The sequence below is a fragment of the Paramormyrops kingsleyae genome, chromosome 1 (genome assembly GCF_048594095.1).
Source record: "Paramormyrops kingsleyae isolate MSU_618 chromosome 1, PKINGS_0.4, whole genome shotgun sequence".
Lineage (NCBI taxonomy): Eukaryota > Metazoa > Chordata > Actinopteri > Osteoglossiformes > Mormyridae > Paramormyrops > Paramormyrops kingsleyae.
The window spans coordinates 8348941-8371986 of NC_132797.1; the positions used below are offsets into that span (position 1 = coordinate 8348941).

Genomic DNA, 23046 nt, shown 5'->3' on the forward strand with positions numbered 1-23046 from the left:
GTTAACCTTATGGTTGCCATAAAAGAAAAATACCATGGCAGGCTGGTTCCACCCCCCCCCCACCTGACATTTGATACTGTTCTAATACAGCTGTACTTTAAAGAGAAACGATCCTTTCATCAGACACAAAGCCAAGAACACGGAACGGGCTGCTGTTTCCACTTTCACTTTCTTGAAGTCAGTCGAGAAATAAAGTTTACGTTGCCAGAGCAAGTGCATGGATTTGGGTGCCTAGACTGCAAAGTGAACCGGCAGAAAGTCAATGTGTTTCTATGCAAATGGCCAAAAACGAGCTTTGTTTTTATGCTAAACATTTACCCATTCCTGCAGCAAGGAGTTGGATTTAACTTGCAGTGTCATGTGGGATATGGTGGCATGTCTTTGCATGTGAGTGTGTGAGCCGTACTCATGCATATTTAAAGATCAGGAAAGGCACATATTCTAACAGAAAACCAAAGTTGACGCTGCAGTTTTTCTGTGATGTTATCACCTTCCTGTGCCTTTGTGGTCGTGCTGTGAAAAATAATGGACAGGATTTTAATAAAAGTGGCCCAGTGTGCTGCTCCATGGGTTAGGACTTGTGTTCCTGTCATCAGAAGGTTGGCAGTTCAAATCCCAGGGTCAGCAGAGTGATGTCACCACTGGGCCCTTGAGCAAGGCCCTTACCCTCAATTGCTCCAGGGACCGGTGGACCCTGCTTTCTCAATTCTGTGTTGCATTAGATAAATGCTTCTGCTAAACAAATGCAGAAGAGAGACAGTAAAAAGACACAGACAAGTATGTTTTTTGTAAGGTTCATGGTCCCCGTCTCACATCTTCCACCCACAGCCAATACCACACTTTCCCTGGGCCCCACAGAGCCCTGGTGGCTATGACCAGCCAACGAGGTGTTTCTTCTCTGGACCATTTTTGTCTGACACCCAGCGAGCACTAAAAGACATCTCTGCCACCTCGCCGCACACCTTCCTCATTCCCCTCTCAACACCCCAGTTCACAAAATGAATGGCGAATAACCAGGAAGGACCCAGCGGAGCGGACCGCGAGAAATTCAAGCTTTCTGGGAAAGCTGGGACAGACGCCGCCAGCCTGGTCAGGTGCTCAAGAGGATAAAGGGGGAAAGAATAGTGACAGTCTTACATTTCACTGTCCTTTTCCCTGCCATAGGAAGAAAAAGTCCATAACAGTTAAGCTTAAGGATGAACGTCAGAGATGAGGAAGCAGCTTAGCCAGCTTCCGGGGGGGGGGGGGGGGGGGGGGGGGGGGGCGGTTGCACTTAACGCAAACACCATTGCACCATCACCAGCTGCATAGCTCCCCAGAGCTACAAACATACCACTGTGAATGAGGTCGCTCTGGCTACAGACTCAATCCCCTTTCCACTCACCTACAGCTCAGTCCACCGAGGCTGTCATTGTGAAAATGTGTGGCAACAGATCAAAATTGATAATGGGCACTGGGGTGAAACACAAACACCCACCCGGACTGACTAAACCTCACGCACGAGATCACAGCTGGGGGGGGGCACCTGACTTCTCGGCCACGGAGGCTGGGGGAGGGCAGACCTCGCCTGGGGTGTCGGTATATGTGTAAGTTAAAGAGGGGTACTGTCGTGGGAAGGAGAGCAAAGCAATCAGAAACACACAGACAGGCTCCAATGTGCCAAACTAGCATAGCTTCACAATTTAAAGAAACAGAACACTTTTTTTTTTTTTTAATACAGATTTTATTAGTCCAGAAAATATAAAATATATACATTTTTACTATGGTAGGCCAGCCTGTTGTTAGACAGGGAGTATACTAACTACATAGTTTCACAAAATCTGCTGTGTTCCTACAAAAAATAATAATAAATAAATAGTACAAAGAGAACACCAACACATTCAAGTGTCTGTCCCAAAATAAGACTGATTATCTGGTCACAAAACCAAGGCCTGCAGTCTGTATCACTCCCTGAACAATTATAGCTTCCCAGGCACATACAATATAGCGCCTAAAAAAAGGCACCTTCATTGTCTCCAGCTACAGTTCATAGTACCGCAGGGAGATGCTGACAAATCAACTTACACTCCGACAGTTACTCAAATACACATGTAAACAGATAGGCCACGTAGTTCTACTTTAGACACAATTGCTCTTGGAGAAATGTTAACAATCAGCACTGATATGGTTTCAAACAAGAGTAACACACACGTACACACACCCTCGGCCACCGGTGTCAGGTGTCTGATGTTCATTTACTGAAATCGAGGACCAGACCAGTTCCTTAACCGCACCGAATGTCCGGGCAGCGAGTGACCGAACCCTGCGTGACCGAGAGCAGCAGCGATGGAGGCCTGAAAGGGGAGCCGGTCCTTCCTTAAAGAGCGGATGAGAAGGACCAGGCTCTGTGCACAAGCCAAATCAAACTGCCTCCGTCCCACCTGAACACTTGGCAGTAAAGTGCATCAAATCCCAGTCACTTCGCTGCCATTGATGCATAAAACAGAACCATTTTCCCATAAATCTCAGCTGCTAATGCAAATTAGCATCTCAATATGTTTAAGGGCGAATATGCCGAGTCAGAACCTTGGCTGGGAAGAAAAAAAAGCTTCGGAAATGTTTTGTTCTGTGTAGCTCAACATCCACCGTGAACATAGACACTCAATATCCATCATGCTATGAGATGCATGTTCTTTCAAGAGTGCAGGAAACAAGACTGATTTGATGGTGTGTGAAGCCCTTTTGAATAACCGCTCACTGATTGAGATATATATACATCAAAAAAATTAAAAATAAAAAATAAACACACACACACACACACACCACACAGGAACCGTACCAGCTCATCAAAAGCTGCCAGAAACCAACACTTATATCTTACCAAAAAAAATCTTTGGTGATATTTCCTCTTTTCTACCTTCCTGCAATTTTTCCTGTATCACCTGAAAGCCTGACAGACCTCAAATCATCATGCACGTTTAAGCCATTTTTACAAATTTCTTCAGGGGAAAAAATAAAAAAAAAAAAAAAAAAAAAAAGCTTGTGAGTTCCATCCACTAACTGAAACATTACATCATATACAGGAACACTCTCAGTCATATACACAGGAACAAATGCATGTTTTCTTGCCTTATAAGGACAAAATGAAATGGATGGCAGATCCTGAAGACTTTCCAGGGATATCCCCACAAAGTAGGAAAACCTTTGTTTTTAAAAAGTGCCAAAATTCAGTCATTTGTTGAGGTTTTGTTTGGGAGGCGTTAAGATTCATGCCATATTAAAGAGTCAACAGGATGTCAAACAAGTACATGTAAGAGAAGAGAATACTAAGCAGCATTTTATCCCCAAAAGGTGGAGAGATGTCCGATTCTGACATCAAAGCCAGTGAGAGCCAGTCAAGCTTGCTGGATGCCGGACGGGTGTCTCAAATCCTGAAATCAGTCAGAACATCTGAGGTTAACAGACGGTCTACAGTGCAACAGCAAAAAAAAAAAAAAGCATCACATTAAAAGCAGAACTTGAAGATCTACAAAAGATCTAAGAAACCAGAAAACACCCTTTGCTGTACTGGAATTGCATATAGTTCCATTTAGTTCTACTGGATGAGATCTGCTAGCTCAGAGGTGTGTGAAACTACAAGCAAGAAGATTGCTCTGGTCTTGTTTCCTCCAACCAGAGTTCCCAGCCCCCACGCAGACTGACCTGTCCTGGCAAAGGAGGAACCCCAGGAGCACACGGAGAGGCGGGGGGAGTAGGAGATAAGCTGTTGAAACGTGGCTTCTTTTTGGGCTCAGGGCTGGTCAGAGGGGTGATACTGTTCCGCCTGATCAGGAGGCCAGGTCCTCTCTTCACCTCCTGCATAGGCATGATTAAGAGGTCAAGGACCAGGATGACCCAACCAAATATAATACAGCAGTTTAAGGACAGGAAGGAGCTCAAATTACCTCTGGTTTGTCCCTGTGTGTGTTTACAGCATCCACGTTCAGTGAGATGGACTCCACTTTACACCCTGTGCACAGAACCAGAACAGTGAACTCACGCCCGCGTCATAGCCCACACAAGCACGCAAACAAGCCATATGCTACCAACTCACCATAAGCCACTGGGGTGAGCTTCAGAACCGTATGCAGCGGACACTTAAGGTAGGGCATCTCGTCTGAAACAGGAAGTCATCCGCTCACACCAAATTCAGAAAAGGGAAAAGTGAAAGTAAGGAGTTAAGGGGAACAGTATCTCACCTGCACTCTTGTCCAAGAAGTAAGCCAGCAAACAGCGCATGACCGCCTGATGGCAGATGACCAGCACATTCTCCTGCCTCTCCAGCTCCATGATGACAGGCTCCAGCCTCTGAACCAGGTCTTGGTACGACTGTAGGGGATATGAGGAAAGGCTTTAGCCTAATACCATGCGATGGCTAAACATGGCACATCTTGTTAATTCAAATGCACTGCAAGGCTTGCATTTGAAACACGGGACATGGACCCAGTAATACATGCCATTAAATTAGCATTAGAACAGGGGCGGGCAATCTTATCCACAAAGGGCCACTGTATATGCAGGTTTTTGGGATAACCTTTAGGTCAGCTGTTCAAACCCAGGTGTGAGGACTCTTCAGCCAATCAGTTCTCTAATTAGTAATCTAATTAAGGAGTTGCAGCAAAAACCTGTATGCCCAATGGCCCTTTCTGGATAAGATTGCCCTCCCCTGCACTAGAACATGCTGGGACATGTGCAAGCTCGTACCTCGCCCCTAGGGTAGCGGTAGTAGAACTTGTCTTGGTCTCTCAGCATGAATTCCTCCGGGAACCTCTCCCTCACCTCCTCATAGGTCATCTCCTCACACACGCCCTGTACGTGGAGATGTGTCACGTCATTCGAGGGCATGTGCCTACAGAGAGTCAGTCACCGGGAGACAGGAGGCTGCCTTACCGCATCAATCTCGTTGAGTGCCTTCCATTGTTCGTAGACCAAACCCAGTGCCTCGGCCGTCTGAATGCTCCGTCGTAGCTGACTGCTCCACACCTTCAGATCCTGCAGTTTCTGCTCCTCCACGAAGCAGGCCAGTGCCGTTGCAAACTGACGGGGCAACCAAGGTAAGGTAAGCAAGGACTTGGGTGACCAAGCACTTAGGAATTCCGGCCTTTGAAGGCAAAGACCGTCTCCCAGACTAAAGCCCATATAACCTAATTTACAAAAGATTCACTGCATGAGGCAATGCAGGTCATAAAGATCCCTATCGAATACTATCCAACATTTCCTGTATCGGCAATCCTTATGCAACCATGTACCTTTTTGCCCCGGACAGACAAGCCAGAATCCCCGCCCAGCCGGCCTTGCAGATTGTGGTCACTCTCGCCATGGCGACAGAGGTAAATGGTGCGTGGCTGCACATGAATATTCATCAGGTAGTACACGATCCTGCTCTGGATGTGGTCCTGGACGCGGTTGACCAGGAACCTGCGGCCCACGTCAATCACCTTGACGAAGGACAGGTTTCTGAGGAGCAGAGGGTGTTTTGCATGTGAAAACAAGGCACACAGCCTATCTGGTTTCCATGCTTCATACTCTAGGACTGTGACTCTTACCGAGGTGTCATATTTACATCAAATTAAGCACCACTATTCAGGGTTATACACTGCAGCACCTCAATTGGGAAGAGGCTGCACTATAGGTATGTAGGTACCTGTCATGCCCATCAGGGTCCAGGGGTTCATACAAGGCCCGGTAACATTCAATCCTCTTCTGGAAGTCCTCCATGGCGTCTGCCTTATTGCAGTCCTGGTAGTCTGGACATGACACTTTCACTTCCTGTGCAAAGAGAGCAAAGGCATCAGCTGCAAATGCATTTGAGAGTCGGAGCTACACCAACATCAACAAGTTAGAGAAGAATCAAAAATAGAAAGGCTCACCATGATGTTTGCAGCAATGATGCTGGGCTCATCGCAGATGGACTCAATAAAGAATATCTGAAAAGAAGAACCACCATTTTGTTTGAATACTGGGGGTGCCGTGTTGAAAATAGTCACTTAAAATGTCTGAACAGTCCCTAACCTTGAATCCATTATCACTGCCAAAATTCAGGATCAGGTCTCTTCTTGCCCTTGTCGTGTTTGTGGCATCAAACACCTGAAGAGGAGAAGGTATGCAGGTCATGCAGAAAGACCCTGAAGAACATAGTGCTAATGGCTGACCCTCTGTACCAGCGTTTCCCCAGCCCAATCCTCAGGGATCCGCAGACTGTCCACATTTTTGCTCCCTGCCAGAACACCCACATTATTATTCCCTCCAAGGTCCCTATCCGGAGCTTGGAGGGAGCAAAAACGTTGACTGTCTGGGGGCCCTGAGGACCGGGTTGGGAAACACTGCTCTATACGACATACAGCATGTTCTTTGCACTGTGAGGAACACACCAATTTTATTTCAGTCTCAAGGGCTACTTACAGCAACTTGGCCACCTTCCTCTGTCAGGTAGGTCTTCACATCTCTGAGGGCTGCCAAGGCACATTGTCTGTGGAGAAGGGATGAGTCAGACTATGCCCAGTCACTCCCCAGCCCGCTCCCACGATCCTGTGGTTCTCACTCACTGTCTGATCTTGACGGCATCCTGGTTGTCGTGCTTGAAGAAGTCGTAGGAGCTGTAATGCTTGACCGCCTCTCGTCGATATTCACCCACATTAAAAACTAGTGATGGAGAAGAAGAGTCAGATTGCACTGCCCAAGGGAAACCTAGCCCAGAAAACTCCACCTACATCAGCAGAACGGCTTGCTTTCGATGCATGGTCAGGGGCAGACCCAGACCCAGGGGGCACGGTACCTTTGGTGGGCATGCCAATCCAGTTGAGATAGCGGGTCAATTTCCTGGAAATGTAGGTTTTCCCGCGAGCAGGCAAGCCCACCATCACAATGACAGTGGGGGGGTTGGCCAAGTGAGGGCCCCCACAAGCTGTGGAAATAGCAAGGAGCCAACACTTACTCCATAGCAACATAAATTCAAATCATCACCCTGAATGCATGTATCCATTATTCATGCCCGGGAATAGCACTAGGATAGAGAAGAGAGTTTATATAAAAAAAAAAAAAAAAAAAGTTGTTTAGAGATTTCACAAAGAGAGTCGTCTTTTTATCTAGTTGTAGGACACCAATGGGATTTATTAGCATAAATTATTCAGGTTCCGGTGGACGACCATCGCACTCATACTGGTCAGCCTTTCTGGTGCCATACAGCTGCATTCAGGCTGACCAATCGTAGGACCTCGTCCCACACGCAGGGAGTGACGAGGGCGCTGTTGCCACCCACTACTATCAGACGGTTACCATGGAAATGTAATTCCCTTCACCTAGTGAATTAGAGGCGGGTGACTCAGGGACGCCGGAGGAAATATCCTCCGCAATTCGAAATGCATGCATATGTCAATGCCGGCGAAATCCAATTAGTTACTAATATACAATCAATTTCTAAAAATGTAAAAAAAAAGAATTAAATCAGAAGACTATAAGATTACAATATTTTTAAACTATATTATTTTAAGAGCAAAGGGAAAATGCTTCACTGTACATTCGTCTAACCGGGTTCTTTACCTATATTCGTGGTTGATATACAACATACACATCGGCATTTTAAAATAGTTCTCATTAAACTAAACCGCATATAAGATTGCGAGTCAATGCACCTGATGCGCACAGAAATCCTCCCAACCTGTTCCTAAGTATGTCTGACCCGCCTGTGCTAAACAGATGCAGGTGTGTCAAAGCCTCAATTCCTAGACCAGCTCCTCGCAAATTAAATACGTTTTTACGGAGGCTGAATTTTGCAGGCTCTCATTCCGGAATCCGCCGCGCATGACGTATAATCCGATTATTCATCTCCGCACCGGCACTTAGTGCCTAAGCATGCGCTCCCTATAAACCGGGAATAAAGTAACCTGTTAATTTATAATAATTCTATACCCACGGGTGAGATTTTGTTCTGATATAAAAACCAACAAAATACTGATATGGGTGATACCGGCACAATGAGTAAGTAGTTCGTGGTTCTGGCTATATATCGACATGATATACTCACATTTCTGCGACACCGCTGGTTTATCATCGCTAGTGGGAATCCAGATTTTTTGGATCCTGTTCTGGGTGAGCTCAGTTGGCATTCCTTAATGATCGCAAAATGAAAGAAAGAAGATCCGAGTAACTGGAAACCGACACGAACACGAGTGTCTGGTATTGCGTATGCGTATATAGAAATCCCCTTCCGTTTTCACTTCCTTTATCCGACTCAGCTGGAGGATACGTCAGGGCGGTGGGACGCGCACTGGACCCTCTCAGTCTCTGTCTCTCTACTGCGGTTTCCTAGGCTGACTCCCGGAGTCCCTTTTAACGGCGAGGCTAAGGATGTGAAACGTGATCCGTGTGACGCCCAGAAATTCCGTCATTCAGTCACACTGATCCAGCCTACGCCGGGGTGACCTGCTGCGCCCCCTGGTGGGCGGGACGTGGAAATGTACCAGACGCTTGGACCCTCTATTGTGGGCTTTTGAAGTGTAAAGATAGAGTTTTAAACTCTTGAAAGAGCCTATTCATGAAGTGTGACGAAATATACAATTCAAGATAAAGCTGCGTAAAATAATACCAATATTTTGGTATTTTTTGGGTTTACAATTCAAGCCTAAACATTCCTTTAAAAATAGTTTTGCATATTTATTATCTAGTATTATGTACCGTATGCTTTGTTGTATTCATTTTTATATAAATTATCATATATTGTATTTATCTCTTTCCATGCTAGTGGATTAAAATTTTCTCTCATGGGAATCAATAGAGATCTATCTTATCTTCTAAAACAAAAGTTTTTTTTTTCTGCACACTTCACACATTGCACACATTTAATAATACCAATTACACAAAACTAAATATTCGAAATAAAAAACGAAGACATGAAAGCGTGGCTGTTTATATTGTGACTCATCAATTACACAGTCTGGCTCATTTCTGGTACATTCCAAAAGATTAAGGGCATCCCCTGCGCACGTGCGGACTCAGGCGTCGGCATGGCCATTGTACCTACTGAGTGGATGGACGTCTACGCCTATATCATAAATGAGTAAAAGTGCTGTGGACAATTGCTTTATTGTAGTGCATTCGCTATCGCTTTTTTGTTAAAATAATTTTAACTAAATGTTTTAACACGATTATACCGTTGACAAATACTTGTAACGTTATTACTAAAGATATAAAAATAATTTGTTTTATTATCTTCTTAGGAATATCTGTGTGATATATATTCTGTTAAATTCCAGGGTGTTTATTTTCGTTGGTGTATTTCATTACTCCATTGTAAATCAAAACAGTCGACATGCACTTTTCAGGATCATACCATTATAAAGTGTTAAAACTAGTGTGTTAGTGGAATTTGTTTAAGACTAAGTGTGTAAGAATTATTATGCAATTATGGCGCTTCTTAAGCGACATGAGTTCCTCTGCTACTGTAGAATAACGATTGGCAGCAGGGGCGTAGAGATGAATGGAGAGGGGGGTTGAGTCTTTATGGGGGGGGGGGGGCGATGGTAAACTGCTAAATGGTAATTCATATAAAAAGCTATTCATGGCTTAAGGCAATAAATATATATACACATTGATTTGGAGGGCTAAAAAACATTTTAGGGGGGCTAACCCCTCTAAAATAGGACTAACGACACGCCTTGGCAGGCAGCAAAATCGTCTGCACGTCGGGCTCGTAGCCAGAAATAAATTCCGTGGGGTGTCCGGCATCCCTATCGATAGGTCACCATCGGGAGATGTTGTCGAGCGGGAGTTCAAACTAATTTCCGGGGGGGAAGGGTGTCAAACCCGTAATTTTACTACCTGTTTACGCGCCTGCTAACGGATTCCTAAAGCACAAAATTATAAAACTAATTCCCAATCGCACATGATATATAATAAGCAAAATAATAGGTGAAATCAAGGTTTCGCTTATCTTGTTATTTTGCATGTCTTAGTTGCCAAGAAACAACGTAAGATAATACGAAAAAAACGTGTTGCTTCAATGAAGCAATATTCGTGTTGAAGGAACTGCAGTTTAGAGTTAGAAAAGTACCACACGGAAACGTCAGAAAGTTGTAACAACTGCAAAACTGTAGGCACAGTGGCCTTTATCCAGTCCTATTAGGGGTCCGAGCATCTCTATTGTTTTCGTTGTTATTATTGATACGTAAACTTCAGTGTCGCCGTCAGGGAGTGTGACAAATGGGGCTTCCTCGTCGGTGACAAAATCAACACGCAAACAAGGCAGCTCATCTTTCCAGATGAGAGCCCCCTCCCTCCACGGGATGCCAGCTTGGTCCAGGCGCGGCCATTGCCTACGGGACCTGAACAACGTCTCCTGCTGTCTGTCCAGACAAAGCTCAGTCATTACGGTAAAATCTGCGAGCTCCCTTAACTGACCCCGTACAGGAACTAAAAATAGCATCACTTCAATTCGGCGGCTTCCAACTTAACAAAACACCTGGAGAATCCCATAAAATTTAAGTGATTTAAAAGCATCGCATAGGGCTACAAATTTGATTTTGTACACGATTTTTTACATTTTTGCAAAGCTGGAACCTCACCTTAGCACTAAACAAACACTATCTGTACTCCCGTCCGTCCTGCCTGTCCGGGCAGAGAGATCCAGCATCTTGCCTTATAGAAAACATTAATTTCCCCGAAACCGTAATTAGACAATTATTATTGTTATTATTCAGTTTAATGTCATATGTGACTGCCCAGATTGACTGGAATAGTTCAAGGAAACACTGAGCTCACTTGGGCGCCTGGATGTCTCAAACGGGAGATTTTAAGGTGGCAGCAATAGCTCGGTATAGCTGTCCTTCTTCATGGGACCTTCAGCTGGATCTTGTACTTTGCATCTCCAGTAGTGAAGTCCCTTTCTTACCCATGCAGGATAAGAAACGAAATGACCGTCACCTCCGGGTGCCTGATAATCAGAGAGGCTCTGGGGCGAAGAAGCTTGTGAGGATGAGCTGGTCCTGATTCAGTTCGTGCTGATCGGTTAACATCATGCACAGACTACGTTCCCTCCCTAATCCGGTTACTTTATTAACGGATGGGCTGATTAATGGGACTCCAACAAGCGGGACAGAAAGAGCTATAGTGCACCTGGGGAGGGAAATCTCACCGCCTTTATCTCCCCAAACGAGTATCATACGTGTTTTAAGAAGCTTTTTATTTCGCTGTTTCGGTTTTTCATTTTAATGTTTACTGTGCTGTTTATCTTTTTCTGCCATAAAAGTTGGAACTTTTTTTCCTGTCAAAAACGCATGCTATTGGTTTGGTGAGATGTGCCGTAAAAGGCGGGGAGATGTGCCCAAATTAAATGCAAAATTTAGCGAGATGAAAACACAACTTTTTGGCCTTAAATTTAGCGTTGCAAGTGAGCCTAATCTGCTATTCCCTTCCTGTATCACCTCGTCTTCTTTGACTCTATATTTGAGAGGCTTTCTTTCCGGTAAAAAGTCATACGTGTCCTCGAACACGTCTGGGCTCTGCGCTTTGATGACACTAATTGCGTCATGGTGGATCTTGCCGTCGTTGTACACGCTGTACACTAAGGCCTACCGGTAAACAGTTTTGCTGTGGGATCTGTCTTGTAAGTTGTTTTGAATACGAATGATCTGACAGCCAAGCAGAAACAGGACTGTAAACAGGAGGTGACATGATCTAGGGTGGGCAGCATGCCCATGCCACACGGCAAGCATGCCTTGGCTACATGCAGACCCGTACATGGCCCATCCCAGCCATCCTGAAACCTGACATCCGAAATGTAATGTACAGAGGGGAGGCCTGGGCTATTTCTGCAACCTCCCCCCCCCCCCAGAAGCCAGGCTATTCCGTGGTGTCTGTGTCACTGCTTTTATCACAGCACTGCAGTTGTACCCCACACTGGGAGCTGTTTTGGTGACGTCCAGTCCCGAGTCCTGGGGACAGCAGGCCGTCCGGACAGTAAACAACCCGTAAAAATGTTTACTAGAATTCACATTAATACTGTAGAGTGTTCTATTCACAGCCTACGAACAATACGTACACTATTCATGTATTTGTTTTTACATACGTCCATACGTCCAATTTGCACTAAACTTATTACACTTTCGTAGCTGGTGTTTGCAGCTTCGTAAACATGTATTTCATTTACTTGCACGCTACTAAATGTCAAGACAAGATAAATAAAACTATTTGATTCAATCGCACTATATGTGCCTGATGTCCTGAAGAGCAGCTATTTTGGGGCACTTTCAAATCAGGTCCTACCCTGCATATACTTTCCAGTATATAAAAACTGACCTGATAACCTACAGGTCTGCTTGGGGGCCGTGACTGGCTGTACCGTGTCCTTTATGTGGGGGCTGGAGAGCAGTGGTTCTCACCTCAGTCCTCGGGGAGCCCCAGACACCTTTTTGCTCCCTCCCAGCAAAAATGTGGATGATCTGGGGGCCCCAGTAGACCTGATCGAGAGACGGCGTAGAAGGTCAGTACTGATTATAACGGACAGGTTTTGCTGCTGCTGGAAAGAACCACATTCCTATACACAGTAATAGATCTCGGTCTGCTGCACTGTCCCTAGTGTCAAACTACCAACACCATCACCAGAATCAATGTCAGTGTAACTCATATTAACAAAGCGAATCAAATGAGACTCAAACGAGAGAAAACATTTAGCACTTTTAATATGCAGCTGGCGTGGGATAATGCAAATACTAACAGACAAACCATAAAGAAGATGTCATACTTTGAATAGAAATATTTATTGTCCTTCAATGAATCAAGGGCTGGACAAATGACTCAGTTTAACAAGTAAAATATTACGACTCCGCAAAGTGAGTAACCCAGCCAATCAGGAGCCTGAGGGCATCTGGACAAGGGCATGACGGTGAAGCGTGTGACAATCCACTTCACGTTTCCGCTGATCTGCGGCACAAGATGGCGTGTTGCGTTTAGGTCAGCAAAGCAAACTAACATTGCGTGGAAAAGTCCTTCCAAACACAAACGTACATAACTCGCCATGACAACAGGCAGGGGACTGTTATGACTGCATCAGGGTTGAATCACGATAACTTCCTGTGAGTTTCCCCACATCGGTCAGGTTTTCGGCCTACTGGGACTTCCGGCCACAAGAGCAATTGGAGACTTCATGCTGAACCGAAGGACTGTATCTAGAGAGTGACTGCAGGCAGGCGACTCGATATACTGCTTCTTAGATTCTTTCATCACACACATAACCAAAAGCCTAACCCTACCTCCATAGTGATAAATACACTGAACAGCCACTCAGCATTGGTAAATCCCAAGGACACAGTATTATGGACAGTGAACTGTTAGAATTAGGTGATCAGTGGTCATTGTTAACACACCACAGCACACAGTGCGCAACAATGAAATGTGTCCTCTGCATGTAACCCATATGTGACATTGTGACATAGCAGGGGGCAGCTAATTCAGCGCCCGGGGAGCAGTGCTTGGGGACGGTACCTTGCTCAGGGTACCTCAGTGGTACCTTGCTGGTCGGGGATTCGAACCAGCAATCTTTCAATTACAAGTGCGCCACCCTAACCATCAAGCCACCACTGCCACTGTTGCCCACTGTAGCAGAAATTTATGCAATAAGCTGGAACTGACATTTGGTTTTCATTGATGTGGTTTATTGTCCAAACGTGAAAACTTCATAACTTACATACTTGTTGCATTTGGCTCAACCTTTGGGGGCACTAGGTTGGGATAATGCCGACTGCTTTGAGATAATGTAGTTAGACAATAGTAATTAGACAATGTTTGCCTGATAACATTTTGCCACAGGGATACTGCGGCGTGTTTGGTAACCCATGGCGGTCTGGTAATCTATCACTGCCTTCTGATTGGCTCAGTAGTCATCACAGACACTTCCCCCACCCAGGGGAGGACTTCATCAGCAGCCGGCACACTTACATAACGCTTGGGACAGTCTGTAACCAAAAGCAGAAGAGCAGTGCAAGATTTCTCCTGACCCAGTACAATGAACTCCACGTATTTTAGGAGCAGGAACGCGACGTCTCCCATGAGCCTCTGCGCCTACCTTGAAGCAGATGACGCAGACGAGGGCTCCGCGGGCCTGGGGCCTACCCTACATCAGAACTTGTTCTGTATTTACAATTAATCAGCACAACAAAGGGAAAAAGGCATCAGAAATTCCACAGGCAACCCATACAGCCCAGAGGGAAACATCCTAATAAATAAATCGCTCACCAAATATTTTTTTCTCAAAATAATTAAAAAAAAAAAATCACTAAAAATTATTTATTGTCAAGTTGTCACTCACAAGCCACCAAAACATCAATGTATTAACAGACAAAATTTATGCACTTTTTAAAAAATAATCTGCAGCGGAAACTACAACTGGGGAAAAAGAACAGCCATGATCCCATGCACATCTTATGACATGACAGAAACTTGTACTGAATATACACGTTTAAGATACATAACAGAATGCTACCGATGAGAGACCATTCCAGCACATTCCAGTCCATGTGCTTCTAGACACAAGATGAACTAAAACGAGCGACAGCTGGCAGTAACAAACAGCCTGCAGTGTTTCGGACCTCCTTCGTTGGTATTTCCCCGGATATTTCAGGCCCGCCTCACACCTGTTCCCCCAGGTCCAGTACCCGGAACTTGTCCAGGGTGTAGAAGCAGGCCTTCACCACCCGTCCGCCGAAGTAGCGCCCGTTCAGGTCCACGACGGCTGAAACGAGAAGCACAAGCGGGCCGGTTGCTACACCAGTAGCGGAACCTCCATACAAGCCCGAGTCTGGGCGCCACGTGATGCTGAGATCGTGCAGGACGTGCGGCTGCCCCTGGGTGGGATTGAGGTCTGGCAGCGAGCGGCTCGTCCTCAGAACCTGCTGCGGCTGCCAGCTGTTTTAACCTTACGGCTAAAAAACAATGAGATCGTTCATGCGCTGCTGGGCGTCGTGACTTGACAGCGTACGTATAGTGTGTGTGTGTGTGTGTGTGTGTGTGTGTGTGTGTGTGCGTGCGTGTGTGTGTGCGCGTGTGCGTGTGTGTGCGTGTGTGTGTGCGTGCGCGTGTGTGTAGTGCTTCCTATAGCTCACTTTATTTTTTTCTACTTATTGCCCTTTGCTGCTATATGTTGCTTATGCCTGCAAGGAGACACACAAGCAATTCTTTGTATTCATACAAGTGAAAGTAAAGCCTTTGAATCCTTGAACCGACAGATGTTGTGCAAAGGACCAGCAAGCCTCTTAAGGAGAAGCAAACCTGTATCCAGCATCATCTCTGTACCTCCTTAATTACGCTTTCTGATTCTGTGACCCTTGGGACTTGTGATACTTCTTTGAGGACTGCTCGGGGGACCGAAACGGTGACAGCTGGATACGAGGGGCTGAGGCGGGCCTGCCAGCGACGTAATTCCACCTTTCTTTAACGCAAAGATCAATCTGAGGGTGGCTGAATCACCTTGACAACCTGACAGCCGGACCCTGCGTGCCAATGTCACGTCGTATCATGCCTGTGCCGATATGCCGAGCCACAAGCCACAAGCCACAAGCCACAAGCCGCCCCTTAAACCCTCACTCACCTTTGATAGCCGACTCCACCCTCTCAAACTCCAGGAATATCCTGACGGCCTCGTCGTCCGTCGTGTCCGAGATCTGCGGGGGGTGGAGCCAAGGAGCGCGAGTCATCCAATCACATTTTAGGGCACAAGGGGCTGAATGCCATAAATAGTTTATGTACATTTAAATTAGCAGTGAGCTTTCAGAAGTACCCACAAAGGCGGAGCTCAGAAGAGTGCTATGACAAAATAGTTACCATGGTGATGACGAGTGCTTAAAGCTTAGAGAACCCGTCGTGGGACCCCAGGCCTCACCTCAAAGATGACACACTTGGTCACTTTCCCGTACTTCTCACACTCCTCCTTAGTTTCGGCTTCCAGGTCCTCGTCCACCTCCCCCCTTCCTACCATGTTCTACCGTGAAATAAGTAAAACAGTCATATCTCTCTCTCTCAAGAAGAGAATTCATATAACAAATATACTAAAATAAATATGCAAGTACAGACACAAAGTTCCTCATTAATAAAAGGGGAAGGGTTATAAAAACTGGACATTACACCCTCAGAGCCACAGTGATGCTTTTACCCGCAAAAGGACAACTTTAGTCGGGCACTTGAGGATCTCCGTCAGAGGGTTGCTCTCCGGCTTCTTGCCGGAATCCCCTGGAGACAGAGGATGGAAGCTACATGTGACCTTGCGACCTTTAAATGGTGCCCGAGGTCACAGCTCCGGGGAACGGCTACATAGGAGACAGTCAGACTGAGCGGCACTGGGGGTGACACCTAAACCGGCAGCCGACCGTGCGACGTGAACTACTTTCCAGCAGATTCAGAGCATCCGGTTCCCGCTACCACCTGCCCTTAAGCCACACTGTCGGATAATAATCCCCTGCTTTGGTGTGCGAGAGACCAAAAACGGCGGCAGGAACAAAGGAGACTCAATGCATCATGGAGAGACTGACCTGCAGCAGCAGCCACCCAACTTGGAGAATCCCCCCCGGACGTCTGATTGGCTCCTGCTGGATAGACATCGCCATGGTTACATCAGAACTCAACAACCGGCACCGTAGCAACCGCGCGTGTGTGCTTGTGTGTACATGCATGTATCCACCCTTTTCTGTCAGGTCTCCGATGATGATCTTGCCGCCTCTCTTGCTGGTCTTCTCCACAGACAAGGCAGTGCTGAGACCCTGCTCATGCTTGCCCAGGCCCTGACCCTCACGGAAGCCATACTTCTGCATGATCTTATGTGCCACTGTCCCACTGATATGAGGGTGAACAGGACAGAGGCAAAAGGACGTCCGAGTCATTATCCAGTAGATCAAGCTTCCCACCGCACAATTAAAGCCTCAAAACTCGCCCCAGGAGGACAGCAGCAGCAGTACCCACCCCATGTTAGCCAGGAAGGAGCTGGTGGGACCGGGTGGAGAGCGGGGGCGATCTGAATCCTCATACATGGGGGGGGGGATGGCGGCCTTTGATGAGTGGGTGCGAGGCCGGCCGTCGTCATCGTAAGGGTACGTGGTTGCAAATTCTGCAACGAGGAAGAAATCCTTCACATAATTAAACGTAGTGGTGCACATCTGTGCTGTGATGAGCGTACCGGACACACAATGCCACCTAGTGGTACATCTATAGTATTGCAACATTTTACTGACGCTCTCGGTCCTTCTCCACCAGCGAGGTCGGCGGGGCGATCGCAGCTCCCCCTACAGCTGAGAGCAGGAAGAAGAGGGATATGGCAGAGGAAAGGGAGGGTGGCATGGCAGGTGCAGGGGGAAATGGCGTACAGAGAGAGAATCAAATTAAACTTGGCTGTTTGTAATTTCTTTTTAAATCCAAAGCAGACAGACATTGACCAAAAATACTTCCTAACTATGTTTTGAGAGCAAATGCAAAAATAAAAATTTAAAAAGCACAAAGACCTATTTTAGTTGAACAAGTTCCAAACTGATGTTTGAGGAACGACACAGAGGAGAAGCACAGAGAAGCTTCCGGAATCGGGGGAACAAGCAGCTCCTCCATGCCTGTGACTCACCTCGCTTCCTCCTCTCCTTCTCGTAATCCTCCTCTTCATCAGATTCGCCATCTGCGGGGAAGCTGGAGAATCCGCTGGGGACACCCCCTTCCTGTCGATCCTTCCGTTTCCTGGAGACACAGTGTGTGACAAGGCTGTTCTGCTGATGTGTGTGTGCCGCACATGTGCATGGTTACAGATAAGTAAACAAGAAGCTGCAAGAATCAACCTTGGTTAGCTCATTTATATGGTAATGAAGAGCTATAATAAGCATAATCTATGATGTCGAGTATAAGTTGCAATGCAGTCACTGCATACAGTGAGATGTGTGGGCTGCAGTGCAGCCACTGCATACAATGAGGTATGTAGGCCACAGTGCAGTCACTGCCTACAGTGACGTGTGTAGGCCACAGTGCAATCACTGCGTACAGTGAGGTGTGTAGGCCACAGTGCAGTCACTGTGTACAGTGAGGTGTGTAGATCACAGTGCAGCCACTGCATACAATGAGGTATGTAGGCCACAGTGCAGTCACTGCCTACAGTGACGTGTGTAGGCCACAGTGCAATCACTGCGTACAGTGAGGTGTGTAGGCCACAGTGCAGTCACTGCATACAGTGAGGTGTGTAGGTCACAGTGCAGTCATTGCGTACAGTGAGGTGTGTAGGCCGCAGTAAGATCACTGTGTACAGTGAGGTGTGTAAGCTGCGGCGCCTTCACCATGTACATTGAGGTGTGTACACTGCAGTGCTGTCACCATGTACAGTGAGGTGTGTACGCTGCAGTGCTGTCACTGTATACAGTGAAGGTCCCATACTTCTCCCTCTCCTCGATCTCTTTCTGACGCTCCTGCTCCCGCTGGCGTTGCCTCTCTTCTCGCTGCCGCTTCACCACCTTGTCATACTCATTGGGGAACATGGGGTCATACTCGTCAGCCAATGGGATGAGCACGTCGCCGGAGGAAAAGCCCCCCGGAGCTGGGTCCTGCCACGGGACACAGCGAACATCGGTCAGTGTTTTAAGATGATGTGAGGGGGATATAGGAACAGGCACACTTAGGTTCACTTCTAATATCGCTTTATTACAAGTAATACAAAATAACCTTGCATTAAAACCAATACCAAAATATTGGATCAAAAGCAATGCAAAATAATCCTGTATCACAAGTAATATCCAATAATATTATATATCATTAACAATAATCAAATCGCCAATACAAGAGATTATAGGCATATATAAAAAGTGACAACAAAAACATGCATACATAGAAAGTGCAAATTGATATTATGGTTATTGCGATAATTGATTGAATTAACAGATTGAAGCTGCAAAGCTATTCACACTCGGACGTGCCATCATCACCTACCTTCACTCTTAGACTAGGGAGCCCGTTTCAGTCCTGGCAGGAGATCAACACGTGAGTCCCGAGAAAGGGGGCGATGCGCGCTCTATCCCACGGCTGAACTCCAACCAACACTATGTTCTCCCCCTTCTTTTATACTAAATTTAGGCACCGCGTGCGAGCAGGGGACGAGCTGGCCAGGCTCACCCCTCCCCTCAGGCAATGTGTTGTCTAATTTCCAATTTTGTCCAGGTAAGCAGTTTGCAGCTTCAATCAGAAGTGATGAGACAAGTTTGTATAATCAATGCCCCCCCCCTTCCTGAGGATGGGGTGAGCGTCCTACACACACTGACCACTAGGTGCGGTTTCAATCAAAGATAGTTAGACAGGTATCCTTGGGCAATGCTTTCCCCTCTTCCTGAGGATGGGGTGAGCGTCCTACACACACTAACCACTAGGTGTGGTTTCAATCAAAGATAGTTAGACAGGTATCCTTGGGCAATGCTTTCCCCTCTTCCTGAGGATGGGCTGAGCGTCCTACACACACTGACCACTAGGTGTGGTTTCAATCAAAGATAGTTAGACAGGTAACCTTGGGCAATGCTTTCCCCTCTTCCTGAGGATGGGCTGAGCGTCCTACACACACTGACCACTAGGTGCGGTTTCAATCAAAGATAGTTAGACAGGTATCCTTGGGCAATGCTTTCCCCTCTTCCTGAGGATGGGCTGAGCGTCCTACACACACTGACCACTAGGTGCAGTTTCAATCAAAGATAGTTAGACAGGTATCCTTGGGCAATGCTTTCCCCTCTTCCTGAGGATGGGGTGAGCGTCCTACACACACTGACCACTAGGTGCGGTTTCAATCAAAGATAGTTAGACAGGTATCCTTGGGCAATGCTTTCCCCTCTTCCTGAGGATGGGGTGAGCGTCCTACACACACTGACCACTAGGTGCGGTTTCAATCAAAGATAGTTAGACAGGTATCCTTGGGCAATGCTTTCCCCTCTTCCTGCCGTTAGGCACAGCTTCAGTCAAAATAGGAAGTCTTCTGAAGACTCTTCAAAAGAGAGGACAAGGCAGATGTCTCATATACCGACCAATGGTGTGCAAAACATACTGGGTGAACCCCTCCGAAACCCAGGGACACCTGGTAAGCGTCCTTGGATACAGTAAGCATCCCAAAACAAGGATTTTTTCGCATAAGATAAGGATACTCTGAAACCAGTAATTTGTGAAAAACAAGTTATATAAGTGACCAGAAAGAGAAAAGAAAAAGGGGGGGGGGGGACCATGCTATACAGTTTTTTACCCTTAATACAATATTATTGTAGGTGAATCATGGACGATGTATCAATCTCAGGATGATTAATCCACACTTCAATCACCAGCGATGCCAAGACCGAAGGTATGTCTACTAGGTGGAGTTGGAGTGACTCCACCAAACTGTGAATAATGGTGTCGAACAAAACAGCTTCCCAAATCATTACAGTAACAGGGGGACACTCAACACATTGTTTTAATTCTACGCTACGTGGGCGGCGTGGCCAGTTACGGGGCCACCTGTACGTTCGTTTTGATACAGTCAGCATTACACATCAGCACAGGTCCCGTGGAGGAAGGCCACACGGTTCTCACCTTGAGCCCTGTAGCAGCGTGCGGGGGCGTGTCTGAGATCTGTCTGTCATCACTGGTGTTTCCTCGCTTTAGGTCAATCACTGGTGCAAGGACAGTCGCCTGCTTCGACCTCTGACTCTGGAAAGACAAAGACCAGGTTCAGCTCCCTACCCCATTAAAAATGTTTAGAGTTGCGATGCCCACTGTTTAATCTGATCTGCATTCATATAATACACCTGCGGTTCAAATCACAAGCAATTCTGTGACATCTCCATGAGAAAGCCTTTGGGGTGGGGAGGTGTCAGATCTGGTGCGGCCATATGGGCCAGGGAGAGACACACATGAGCTAGTGGACAGTACCTGTGGGCAGTGGTGGCTTGATGGTTAGGGAAGTGCACTTGTAATTGAAAGATTGCTGGTTCAAATCCCCAACCAGCAAGTCACCACTGAGGTACCCTGAGCAAGATACCGCCCCCAAGCACTGCTCCCCGGGCCCTGAATTAGCTGCCCCCTGCTATGTCATGATATCACATATGGGTTAAATGCAGAGGACACATTTCGTTGTTGTGTACTGTGGTGTGTCAACAATGACCATAGATCACTAAATTCTAAACTGTATCTCCCGCTTCACTGCCGGGATTTAAACACTTACCTTGGCCTGGGTAAGGGCTGCTTTCTTCACCTGCAGTTGTGACTGCAGCAGCTTGAAATTCTTGGACCAGCCTTCGGTCTTGGCATCGCTGGTCGCCACGCCCAGGTCGTCGTAGAGAGACATTTTATTCCTGGATTTTAAAGGGTTACGTTTGAGTAAAGCAGGCGTGCACGTTTCAATAAATCCAACCAGACTCCGAGCACCACCCGTCTACTGCAAGGTTTACCGAACACAGAGCAGCTAGTCAGTTACTTTAAGCAGGTGCATTTCTACTGCTTTTAAACGTAAACCCCAGGCTTTAGTGGTTATACGCCCTATAACATGCGACCCGAACCTGGCTGCATCCGAGTCTTTAGTTAAAAATGTATACGTAGACGGCGGGTTTAATGCGCTCATGGTCATCTCGTCAAATTACCGCACCTCATAAATTACACTTTAAAATTAACACCCAAAATGAATTAGCCAAGAGGGGGCTAACATACATAACAACCGGATTCAGTGAAAATACTGATTACACTCCACGCCGAAAACCAAAAGGAATTTACCCTAAAATGGAACTCAAACAGCTCTCACATTTAACAACATAGATTATCCACAATACGGACAGAACACAACAATCTAGCAGCCGAGCTTCCATTAATATTTACCAGAAAAGCAGCACTTTCTATCCGGCGGCCATTCACACGCCGACGAGGTGAGAGCAGCCGGCAAGAGCGAAAAGGTCGTTAATAAATTCGGTGCTGCCCTCTGTCGGTGGAGGACCGCAATACCATCATGACTTTCTTCAAATGGAAGCACTGGAGGTCGCTAAATAGCAAAATTTGATAGAAAGACAAACGTGTCCAAACATGGAGCCATCTGTGTGAAAATGCATTGTGTTGCCTGTTTTATGGAAGATCCTACTGCCTTGTACTATTACTACCCGCAGTTCTCCATCCATCCATCCATCCATCCATCTATACATCCATCCATCCATCCATCCATTTCCACAACCCCTTATCCAGTACAATGGGGGTTTTCAACCTTCCTTAAACTAGGGGACCTAAAATGAGAATAGATCAGATCTAGGGACTCCCTACCACTAATGTGCGATTTCACAAGTAGGACATAACAAAGCAGCCAAAACTCAGACGGGGTGTGAATATTTTAGTGTTCCATAAAGCAGAAGAAAATGCAAAAGTTTTCACAATTAATTCACAGTTAAAACAAGTCTCTGTGGATCTCATAGTATAATAGTGGAAAGGAAGAATATATTTTTACACAGTTTCTCAAAGTGTACAAAGTGAACCGTGAAAACCTTTGTCCATAAAACATTGACAAACCACTGATTAGAATCTCTGCAATGGGTTGGTGTTGTAGGCCGAGTGGCGGCTCTGAGGCTAGGGCTCTGTGCCAGCCACTGGAAGGTTGCTGGTTCAAATCATGTGAATGCCTGGACTGATCCTACTCCTTTGGGCCCTTAATCTGAAATTGCTTCATCCTGGGTATGATGTTAATCTACATCCAGTCCTGTAAGGAGGTCCTCCAATTTACAGCGAAATTTGGGGGTTGGTGGCACCAGCCACTAGAAAAAACTCACACTGGTCCCTTCGGACTAGTGTGGTGCTGAGGTATTACCTGCCAAATGGCTGAAATCAGGTTCATATCTTCATGTTCACATCACAACAACCTGAGGTGGTTTGTCGTGTGGTGGGTGCAGCAACGCGCTGTAATCAGTGCATGCTCCTTACCTCACCAATGAGTAGGTGCTCCGTCCTGGGCTATCCCCTGCCTTGTGGATTTGCTGTAAGGTGACTCCACGTGGCTCTTGTGCTCTGGGTTGTGCAGGTGTTGTCTAGTCTGCTCCTCCT

At 46.5% G+C, this 23046-nt stretch overlaps 2 protein-coding genes across 8 annotated transcripts; both read right to left on the reverse strand.

Moving 5' to 3' along the window:
• Positions 1-2502: 2502 nt before the first annotated feature.
• Positions 2503-8432, reverse strand: pfkfb3 (6-phosphofructo-2-kinase/fructose-2,6-biphosphatase 3). Its single transcript, XM_023809081.2, has 15 exons — positions 8042-8432; positions 6794-6922; positions 6564-6660; positions 6421-6487; positions 6031-6105; positions 5889-5945; positions 5663-5787; positions 5268-5475; positions 4909-5055; positions 4723-4827; positions 4218-4347; positions 4073-4135; positions 3924-3988; positions 3682-3834; positions 2503-3410 (listed from the first exon to the last, which is right to left on the reverse strand). Exons 1-15 carry the CDS (start codon positions 8121-8123, stop codon positions 3375-3377), a joined length of 1539 nt encoding a protein of 512 aa, XP_023664849.1. The 5' UTR covers positions 8124-8432; the 3' UTR covers positions 2503-3374.
• A 4243-nt stretch (positions 8433-12675) lies between these two features.
• rbm17 (RNA binding motif protein 17) lies at positions 12676-21950 on the reverse strand. Of its 7 annotated transcripts, none has more exons than XR_002837911.2 (15): positions 21844-21950; positions 21197-21326; positions 20566-20682; positions 18403-18569; positions 17609-17718; positions 17229-17285; positions 16960-17104; positions 16682-16833; positions 16533-16589; positions 16157-16233; positions 15887-15985; positions 15596-15668; positions 14643-14740; positions 14075-14139; positions 12676-13964 (listed from the first exon to the last, which is right to left on the reverse strand). XR_002837911.2 is itself a non-coding variant. In XM_072707376.1 (14 exons), the coding sequence occupies exons 1-14, from the start codon at positions 21831-21833 to the stop codon at positions 14128-14130; spliced, it is 1386 nt and encodes a 461-aa protein (XP_072563477.1). In that variant the 5' UTR covers positions 21834-21837; the 3' UTR covers positions 12676-14127. The 7 variants fall into 7 exon arrangements, 3 of the variants coding, with proteins under 3 accessions (XP_072563477.1, XP_072563582.1, XP_072563556.1); XR_011985729.1 differs by lacking the exon at positions 21844-21950 and adding an exon at positions 21742-21837 and having other exon boundaries at positions 16533-16586; XR_002837912.2 differs by lacking the exon at positions 21844-21950 and adding an exon at positions 21742-21837.
• Between the last annotated feature and the right edge of the window lie 1096 nt (positions 21951-23046).